This window comes from Anticarsia gemmatalis, chromosome 9 (assembly GCF_050436995.1).
Source record: "Anticarsia gemmatalis isolate Benzon Research Colony breed Stoneville strain chromosome 9, ilAntGemm2 primary, whole genome shotgun sequence".
In the NCBI taxonomy this organism is placed as follows: domain Eukaryota; kingdom Metazoa; phylum Arthropoda; class Insecta; order Lepidoptera; family Erebidae; genus Anticarsia; species Anticarsia gemmatalis.
In genome coordinates, this window is record NC_134753.1 from 8,214,019 (window position 1) to 8,225,361 (window position 11,343).

The following is an 11,343-nucleotide window of genomic DNA, read 5'->3' on the forward strand; positions in this document are numbered from 1 at the left end:
CTAGCCGGTTGTCGGTAGTCGATAGTGGTAGAGAATCGAGGTACAGGTTTGCCGGCACAGGTCGACTCCACGGCTCTGTCTTTCTGCACAATCATATGCAAAGGTAGACCTCTCCAATAGGAGCGTGTGTGGCTGCCATTAATGATCGTCTTTGTGGTCAGACTGCGATCACGGCCAGGGTTACGTGCGCCGAAACGTCAGGCAAACCAAAGCGAAATGTTAACGTTATTTCTCGTATACTGTTAAATAGTGAACATGATACGCGAAAACTATGATTATTGTGGACAAACATGGAATTAAGTATTATTTTTTCTTTATTTACTAAATAACTGCTAAAACCTATCTCATTCGAAACATTTTTTCATTAAAGCGTTACAACTTAGTCTTTCAGGTCTTTGATTTTCTCTTCAGAATTGTTATAATTGGCAATTATAACGAACGACACAAACATGTTTTTGTGTAGATGTCGATTGAAATAGTATATGATATAAGAATACACTTTTAATGTTTGATATCTTACAATCCAAGTTATAAATATGACACGATATTGCTTAAAATTCTTAAAATATAATTGAATATCGACATAATGACACCAGACAATTATTATATAGACGTACATATGCGAAACTGCATAACACGTTTATTTTTTATAGATACTAAAACGTGAACATACGAGTAGAACCCGTAGAGCTCTTTAACATCCCGGACGTATGTATGTAGCCCGCTGTCTTCCGCCCGGTCATAAATAATATTAATATTCTAGCCGAGTAAAAAGAAGTTTTATTCCGCGCTAACAAATCTCTCATGACCGTGTGATTCCTATACTTGGGGCCGATTACAAGTGGAGTTGGGAAACGAAGTACACTTTAAACGGACCGGAAGAAAAGGGATAAAAAGCATTCATTGTAATATAACGTACATGTATGGCAAACTCTAGCGTCTCCTAAGCGATTTTTCATGAGGTGTACCGCGTTAATGTGTACAAACGCTCGGCTTCACCGGCATACTTTGCTTCTTTGCAGGAAATAAATTACCTATGCTTAGAGCGCTGGCTCCTGGATGGCTTCACGCTACACGAATTTCGCAAACAGATAAGCCACCCCGTTATTTTACTAGTTTAAACACTGAATAAGTGTTGACAACGTCAGGCCCGTGAAAAAGGTAACTTACGTAAGATGTTTCTTCCGAGCTTTGGTCGATATAAATGTTGTTAGCTCAAAATCTTGATAGCGTGTTTTGTTTTGGCGTTTTTTAAAACCTTTCCGATTGTTTGATGAGGCCTTTGTTTACATTGGCCGGGCTTGTTGACTATTCAATTGGATTTTATATTAGGTTTCCCTGAATTTTATATGTGTGCTTCCGAGAAATCATTTGAGGTAAATTAATAGACAAGTTGTGAGGTAAGCCATGTGATTATACAAGTATGTAAAAGAATATAGAGTACCCTCTTAATTGGGTTAAGTGAAACTGGCAATTAAGTTTATTTGTCTTTATTATAATATGTCCACAAATAAATACAGACATTACTATTTATTCATATATCGATACACTATTAATAATTTATCCACTACGTATTGATGTTTATAATAATTGTTTAACTTCACTATAAAGATGTTTATGAAAACCGCCTGAAGGAAAATAATAGCAAAAGTGTCAACGTGTTAACTTTCATTCCGACTTGCAGGCAGACTATTCTTAGATCTTTTAACATATTTCGGATACCTTCCAATTTCCGTTTGTACATTTATTTAAATAGTCACACCGATTTTAGTTTTACTTTTATTGAAAATCAATATGTGGTCTAATGCAATCAACTTTATAAAAATAAAAACAATATTTTATTTAAGTCTTATGAACATACTTCTGAAACACCAGAAAGCACAGTTGTACTCATCTGTAACGGAAGTAGATTATCGAATATTATTTAATCATTAGGTTTAAAACAAAGCAGACATCTAGGTACCGATTGATTTCACAGTTAAGAACTCGACATCTGTGAAATGTTCGGTCGTTGTGTTTACAATCACGACGTATTCAAAATAAAACACCATTGCAATAAACTTTGCTTTCCGTAAATCGACGCATCGTAAACTGCAGACTTACAAGCAGTAAAAACACAAATTCAGTTATCTATTCTCCCACCCAAAATTAAAATGTGTAATAGAATATGAAATTTTCTTTGAACGCGATAAAAGGAGCAGCACTTTGTTAGCAAAATGTAAATAAGCGATACACTTTCGTCGAGGTTATCGGGATTTTTACTCATAAAATTCTGATAAGCTGTACTCAAACAACTACTGATTTCCTTTTAATTATAACTCTTCGCTGAAATAACTTGTAAATATTCATTCAATCTGTGCGAGGCTTATATTTAATTAAATATAGGCCCACATTAGCCCGTAGATTGGATGTCGTTAACAATCAAAATGTAGTAGATGTCCCACATTATCCTTGCGTCTACGTGAGAAATTGGTGGCTGAGCTGGATTAAACCTCGATCGAACCGTTCCTTATTGTACCTGTGCTTGTATTAATAACCGTCATTATCCAGTTACCTATTACAGCCGAAATACTCAGTAACCAAGCGTATAATTACAACACAATTACTATCATCGTAATAAGGCATTTGATACTCTACTTAACTTATAATAATACAATGACATGAATATTAAGATGGAAGCTATTGTTCGTTAACTCGTGCAAGACAAAGGAGCCCAGGCGGTAAGGTGCTCACAAACTACCCAGCCTTGTAAATGATTCACAACTCTTTAGCTTTGATTTATCAAACGTAAAATACAGCACATAATTAAGGGTTACATAAAGAAAATCAATATAGTCGGTAGGCATATTTTGTACATGGTCACGAGCCCTACTTTACACCTAAACATTGTTTTCCGCTTGCTCACTCTTGAGGTAAACGAGTTTTTTTATGACCGACGCGAAGGCGAGTTAACCAGTCGATCGACATCCACTGACCGCGTCGCATTACCTAATACGTTACACACGCTATAGCAACATGAAGACCGCACCGATATTACTCGTTGTACTTTTGTCGTTCGTTTGTGCCGCCTATTGTAAGGATCTGATTGTGGGAACGAGTTTCAACAACAGATTGATATTTCAGCAGAAAGCCGAGTACAATGCCATCCCACTCAAGAAGCGAGTTAAAGAGGTGTTCTTCTCTGACCCGGGACAACAAATCATTAAGGTAACGACTACTCGCCACCTACTTCCGTTCTATTTGTTTGCTCCCTATTATGTTTCCAATAATTGCTATGTGATTCACTGAACATTTATTTGGTTCAGTGGTTATCGTTTTCAAATATGTGATTTACTTGGCGTTAAATAATAACTTACGCGATTTACTTCAATTCATTCTTTTGATAAAATCAGAATACAATTTTATATTCAAATTTGAACACATGGGCTGATAAATAATCTCATACATACACAATTATGATTATTCTAATTCTAATAAAATAATTGGCATTGAAAGTTATGTAGGCATATAAATACAAGGCAACCGAAATGTGACGAGCAACAATTTGCAAAGCTAAACATTCCCAGCACAGATAATGTATTCAGTGAACTGATTTGATTGTAAGTGAAGGCCTCGGCCAGGTTTCTTGGAATTAAACTCGGCTGCTTCAAATTCACAACAGAAGCTGTTTATTTATATTTTCGTCGGCGTCAGCTGGGCCAACAAATTGTAAACTAGCGTACAGTGGCGAGGCAGTGGCGAGGCGATGGCTAGCCGGACGTAAACGTTGCTGCTCAATATGTTTATCTCGCCATTCGTGTGGGTATTTAGACACGATGGCCAAACACCCGAAGCACCCGCACTATGCAAGTGAGAGTCGTCAAGAATAACGATGTCAATAAGGATCTCGCCTTATGTCTTGCGATTAGGGTCAGCCGAGATAACGCACTCGTTTTGTTTTGCCTCCGCAAATGAAGGGTTATGATTAATTTAGAACACTTTAACTAATTAACCCTGCAAATGTATGCGAAGTAGGTAGTTTGCGTAGTGGGCTTAATTAGTGATATATTATGTTATGTGTTTGTTGTAAATACCTAAGTAAACGACAGTTATTTAAATCTAGTTCACCTAGTCATAACCAGTTGACATTAAGAACACTGACACATAAGTAATACGTACATTTTGCACTTACATCATACGTAGCACATTACTCATGTTATGAATGCTCTCATTTTCTGCGACGGCTATGTTTAGACTAGTTACAACTAGCACAGATTAGTGCATCAAAGAAGACTTGTTTTATAAACTTTCGTCAATGTTGACTGTAAAGAAACCATGTTTTTCCCCGTTCAAGTTAAGTATTAATAAATATTTTCCTTAAAAAGGCCTACACGGTTATCCTCGTGTAAAACAAATGTTTATACATATTACTTTGTTTTCTACAACGATTAAGGAACAAAACCTTTTGATTTTTACCTTATTTTTATACTAAGATAAAATACTATATTACCTTCAGTTTTACTTTTTAAAAGTAGTAGTTGTACTGGCTTTAAAGGCTTTAATTGTATTGGCAGTAAATGATACAATTATTACTTTGACTGAGCTAGAAGCGAGGTATTAAAATGAATATAGAATTAGTTTATTATTCCCACCGACTCAGCAATGATATTGCCGGAAAGAACTTCTTTCTTTTATTGAGAGCGTGTAGATAAATTCATATTATTATTTTATATCGTAGACCTCATTTTATTACTCTCAGTGTGAATTTTATTTGTAGGTATAGGTACCTAGCATGTCGCATAATTATTTGTTGTGTCTACTAAGAATTTGTAACAATGACTATTTGTATAATCAAATCACCCAAATTTAGCAAAGCTTCTAGAATTATTAATTCCACCACCGTCTTCTAACTTCAATACGAAAATTTCTTGAAGAATCACTTGAGTATGCTATTTCAAGGGACTTCAATCTATCAACTCTATAATTCGCATGTTTATTTTGTAGTAGTAGGGACATCAGTTTTAGTTTTTTTGGTTATAAAAGCGTAATATGAAAGTAAACAAATAGATCCTATCGTATTTTCATAGTTATCATAAGTATGGATTGTCTGTATTACCACGTTAAATATGCTAAAACTAAATAATGACTAAGCTGTCCAGTGTCCACACCTAAACATTATTTGTTCGTACAGTTTTTTTCCTGTAGAAATGCAAAAAACCTAATGCGATAATGGCAGCCACTTGCTTTGTCCATTCGTCACACCGTTTTTTACGCGATTCGATCAAGATACGCAAATATAGTCACATATTTAAGCATAAAATATTGCTTATTCTAGTATGTAGATAATTCAGTCAAAGAATTATGTACTGCACTTATTTTTACATAGCATCCGCCTGCTATTTTGCCTACCTGTAGCTCAATTCTCTATTACTATCGTAATCGCTTCGTAAAAACTTTTTTGGCAGTAGGTACATTCTAAATGTCAAAATTTCCATAGCTAGCCGGTTGTCGGTAGTCGATAGCAGTAGAGAATCGAGGTACTGAAAACATTTTCATGGCATAGAAGTAGCTATATTATGTATTAACACACATAATGTTAACAAACATAAATCCCAACATTCATACATTCGACATTTATAATATTCGCATAGATATATATAGATTTATTAGAAAATGTAATTGGCAAACAATGCACAATCAACTGTGTTGTTTACTTATTCCATGAAGTACAAAATAATTTGAAGTTAAAATCATTGCGTTGAAACATTGAGGAAACATAAATAGTATTTAACAATTACGAGAAATAGTAATCGTGTTTGTTGTTTATACATCAACGCGATAGTAATGTTATGAAGAGATAAACTTTGATGGCAATGGGAAATAACCGATTATTCATCTAATGCTGGAAATTCATCTAGTATGATAACGTGTATTTTCCCAGATTTAAATCCTAAAATATATGAATGCGCAAGTGGCACTGTAATCGGTAAAAAAATGTTAATGTGAAAGTAGCTCTGTATATCTGATTGTAGGTATACAAAGATTATTTCATATTCCACAAAACGAAAAAGCACGTAGTTAATTTCTTTAGAAAAGCTGGTAATTTGTAATAAATACCAAGGAGAATGGTTATCATTTCATGATATTCACCTAAACCTGAAGTTATAGGTAATAATACGGCCTACATCTTCTGTCATAATATAATTCAGTTATTTAAACATATTTACATAATATATTTAATTATGTAAAAGTATGTATAAAAATATCATAAAATATAAATATTTGAAAGAAAATATAAAATTATAATTACCACACATTTACATAAATATTATCACTAATTTCATTTGATTTTATCTGCTTGTTATTCATCTTCTGTAACTTAAACAGAGTTCTAGCAATGGGAGTCCCCACAAGCACGCATACCATGCCAACAAAATGATGTCTTAGGAGACAATCGTGGCGCTTTATAAAAGAAATCGTGCCGGCACAATGTCACCGACAATGACCACAAACAATTATGTGTTATGTAGTAGGTATAATCCTGTAGCCACGCCTTAACAATTAATAATACTTATAATATACCACAAAAATCGTATACATATCATTAAGCCTGTACCGAAGGTGTATGAAATACATCCGCGTTTCGCTATTTACAATGTTACTCCCATGTAATAGGAAAAGAGCCTATATAATACATTAAAATAAATTATCTAAATGTAGGCTTGACCTTTAATTCTTTGATACATTGACAATTTAATAATTATAGTACGATTTATTTAGACATTCATGATACTCAGAAAATATTATAAATTCATAAGAATATTCATGATTATTCGTAAGTACTACGTGAACAGGAAGTACCATACAGAAAATTGCCTTCGCGCTTTGACTTTTAGCCAAAAAACATGTCTAGTCGTCTGCCTTGGCACAAGACTACAGCCAGTTATTGATGCTGCCTTTACCCATACACTCCATATAAGAACAGCATAAGTACACATACGACAATTTGTTTTAAGTCATTATTCTGAGCCTGGATGTTAATTAATCTATATAAGTATGTATTTAGAAGTATATAAGTATGTTTATCAGTTGTCTGATTACCATAGTACAAGTTCTGCTTAGTTTGGAATCAGATGACCGTGTGTGAGTTGTCCCACAATATTGATTTATCTTTTAGGTACATTTTTCATCACTGTATGTACTAACGAGAATACTGATAAAACGTTATATTTATATGAATGCCAAGCATTACTATCGAGTATTTCAAAATTGTTTACCGTGCCCAAAACGCTACAACACGTTTACAGCTAAATTATAACAAAAGCTATTCAAAATGTATAAATGATCCAAACAAAACTTTATATTTATTACAATGTAATGGCACTGTATTTGAAATACATAACGTTGTTTTTACTCAGTGTGTGCGGTAACACTGTTTATCCGCAGCTCATTATTTTAATTGGTTTGGATAATTATTTGTGTTTAATTATAGTGTCATAGGTGGAAGTATGTTCGTAAATATACCTCCGGCTATTGAATTTACGGAACACTCGTCTATTGTCTATTAAAACGGACGGAGTATACATCCGAATAGTTGAGCGACACGACCTATTAAAAATAATAGGTTCGAAAAGTATTTACCTCCGAGGATTTAAAGTTAATGCAACTTGGAACTAAATATTTTATTATAAATAATCATGCACTTGACATCATTTTGTCATTATCGAGACACAAAGCAAATCTCTGTGGACCATAAAAAGAATGATAATAGTAATATTTACAGCTATCAATAGCGGGTTAAAGTTTGTAGCGTAAAACATGAAAAGTATACGCAAAGACTCTCGATCAAAAGTCTATTACACTAGCTATAGACACGTGACTAACTTTTTCATTTGTTTATTTCCAGGGTGTGATTCTCCGCGACCTCGACCACACAGATGCTATCCCCAGCATCACTGCCGGAGGAGTGGGTTTCTCGTACGCCAACATCAGGCTCAAGAGCGACCGAGGATCAGGCCTCAACTACCAGGTCGAGATCTACGTTTAACATAACCAAAGTCTACGAACTGATACTACTCCAGTTATAAGTATTTATTGTTGTTGACCACCAATAAAACTCATTATTACTTGACTAACCAAAATATTTTTAAGATAATCATACTACTTAATAAATTCACAAACAAAATTTTCCATTCTGTTTATTTTGCCATTATTACGTAGATATAATAAAGTTATAGACCCATAACTTTAGTTATTAGTGAAAAGTACGTTGTAAACGGAGAGAACAGCAACATTATTCTCACCTACGTAATTTTAACTATCCATATAATAATGATAACAAAATAATGAAGGTCGGTCACTTTACTTCATAAAATTATTATATTACGTGTTAATTCTATAAAGCTTTTATTATTATGTACAGTGAAGGATTCGGTTGTTAGGTTTTATGTTAATTTCTAACGTAATTAAAACGTAATTTCAACACCGGAGACTGCTCAGAATCACTAGTGATAAAGTTACTAATAAACATTTTCACAGTTTAATATCAGTTGTGTTATAAACTGAAGATCAGACATTATTTTGTTAGTAATTTAATCCACTTCATTTTTAATAGATAGTTAAAGAAATGCTTTCAAAGTCGTCGCAACTCTCGTCCTCAAAAAGTAGGTTGGTTACAAAGAGGTACCTATCTATATCATGAAAATCGACGATACGGCACGACCTTTCCAATTGAAATAATTTAGTAGCAAAATGAATACGGCACTAGAAGTAATGACCTATAATTTTATGTAGGTGGGGCACGACATAAAGGTTGTTTCTTATTAGGTTCTTCGGAAGGAAAAATTTGAAGGAAAATATGAGTAACGCGTAGAATGATGTCAGCCTCGGTGACCAACAAGGGACCTCACAACAACAGGAAATATTCGTTTAGCCGAGGTTGATTGCCTGATGTCGTATTGTTGACATCCCAGACAATTGCTCACCGCATCACTAACTACGCAACTAGTATTACAATCAACTGTAGTTTAACAGTATTTTAGTTTAAAGCCACGGATTAATTATACATTTTCTTTTTACTGCGTCGAGTAGAAGTTTAACTTACACAATTTTATCCAGCGGCTACCTGACGCTAATTAAGCGAAGACAAATGACTTTTTCTTTTACAACGTTCCTTTGAAAACATCAATGAGATGTAGTTCCTTTATACATAGGTTAATTGGATTGATTGAAATATTGGTGTAGTGGGTTAAGGTTTTGACTTTTTCCTCAATAAAAATGAGATTTATTTACCTCAAGCAATCAATTTTAACAAAACAGATCTCAATTACGTAAATTGTTCGAAACAATCTGTTAAAAAAGAATCTTATTTTGTGATAAATGTTATGATTTCATGGCGTGCGTCACTAGCGGTTAGGTGAAGTCCGGGAACTCTCTATTGTAGTCATCTCATCTGATAAGTAAAGAACAATGGAATCATTAAACAGACACCATGTATTTTCCGCATGCATAGAATTGTATTCAATACATTACAACGTAGCTGTCATTTATTATTAAAATCAGTTGACATTAGAATAAAAATAACAAAATACATATTATGTACAAGTAATTCTTTGGTAACTTAAAGAAACGTGGATCATAAAATAAAGAAAACTATTTATTTATTTATCGTAAAGTTAGTGGTCGTCTAGCGACAAAGTCGTTTAAGCCGCCCGAAGGCATTTAGCCTTTTTAAATATTTATGTCAATGGTGTTAATGGTTACCAACTCCATTCAATGTATTGGTATCACTTATCACACTACGTTATAAAACTGTGCAACTACAGAATTTGCAACTCGTATTTGAGCTAAATTTAGTGTCCAAAAACACCTAGTCAGGTCTGTAATTCGTCATGATATAACATTGCAATGGATTGATTGCTTAGATACCTATTCAATAAACAGGGCTTACTTTACGGCAAAATTAACACACATTAGTATGTTTTCGTGTAATAAATTAAAGAGAGCCTGAAATTCAATGAGACCAATGCTTGCGTTTATGCGGATACGGGTAGCTACGCTGTACTCATCAGGACTTTACTTCAAATACTTACTTCAAACTAAATAATAATAAAATTATCTATTTTATAAAACTGTTCTAAATATAGCCTAACTGATTCATCCCAAAAAAATTAGGTCTTCAGTTCTAAAAATATCAATGCAGTATTTTTTAATTAACCGGCACGTGACTTGTCCGCTAAAGCTGCAAATAATTATTCATGTGACGCATGAAGCAATCGACTAGCAATTTATTATTTGCTGACATTACAGTTATTACTAGTAGTATCGATCATGTACTGATTTAGACCACCTTGTAACTTTATGTTAGGCAGAAATCTTTTCTCTGACTGCGTAAGTACATACACGTTTTAAGCCTTTATTTAGCGAACAAACAGGCAGTTGCGAAATACACGTCTTATACTCGAATATTGAGTCATATTTGTGTTAGAAACTTGACAGTAAATTGAGAATAAATATGTATATGAGAACGGTAAAAAAGTCTTAACAAAAAACACAGGCAAGTTAACGTCTTTTAGTTTTACGAAAAGCTTATTCGATGCCTGGAACATCACCACAATGATTCCTTTCCCTCAGAAATTATTTAACTTGGCAAATATTCAACAGGTAATAACGCATAAAGGCACACATATGATGACAGGGATCCTATTATCGCTCGCCGACCAAAGTCCCGAAGCTGCCCGTCCTATACAAAGGGTCTCTGCTAATTTATTACCAAAATATCTTTAACACCACCCGCCTACAGATAATTAGGCCCCTACATTACGAAATATGGCGACGCTTAAATATATTATGTGCAAGGTTTGTTCTTTGTTTTGAGCACAATCGATTCACTAGTCGTAAACATTGGAACTATGACAAGTCGTTATATCGATCATTCATAAATATGGGATTGCTGTTACAAACAGTACAATTGACGGGTACAAATAATAATTTTGTTCACACACTAAATTATTATATTTAAAGCAATATGTCCGAACGCCTAACAATTCAATAACGATCTATATGAATGTATTTCCATTTGTTCCAGCGTTTTATCAATACCGTGCAAATATAATTTGTCAGTGCAAATACTTTGAATATTTGTTGTAGGCGTACACAGGTCCATGACTCATAGGCGGTTTGTTTGTATGCCACTTGTCACCCTATCCAGTTCATTCGTGGTTGTATTGTATTATATGTGACAATCAGAACGTTTTAACTCCAACGCTGCAAAATGGCCATTAAAGGTCACTTCGGGGTGAATACGTATAATATTTATCTTTTTCTCATTTGCCCACCATCATAAAAATGTCGTAAGTATTTCAA

The 11,343-nt window shown here is 33.9% G+C and overlaps 1 protein-coding gene across 1 annotated transcript; it reads left to right on the top strand.

The window, feature by feature from the left end:
- Nucleotides 1-2,937: 2,937 nt before the first annotated feature.
- On the top strand, nucleotides 2,938-8,169 carry LOC142975679 (uncharacterized). Its single transcript, XM_076118669.1, has 2 exons — nucleotides 2,938-3,207; nucleotides 7,886-8,169. Exons 1-2 carry the CDS (start codon nucleotides 3,016-3,018, stop codon nucleotides 8,024-8,026), a joined length of 333 nt encoding a protein of 110 aa, XP_075974784.1. The 5' UTR covers nucleotides 2,938-3,015; the 3' UTR covers nucleotides 8,027-8,169.
- Nucleotides 8,170-11,343: the final 3,174 nt, after the last annotated feature.

Coding starts and splice junctions, on each gene's coding strand:
- LOC142975679 (XM_076118669.1), top strand. CDS start 3,016: ATGAAGACCGCACCGATATTACTCGTTGTACTTTTGTCGTTCGTTTGT. Junction 3,208..7,885: donor CGGGACAACAAATCATTAAG/GTAACGACTACT, acceptor GTTTATTTCCAG/GGTGTGATTCTCCGCGACCT.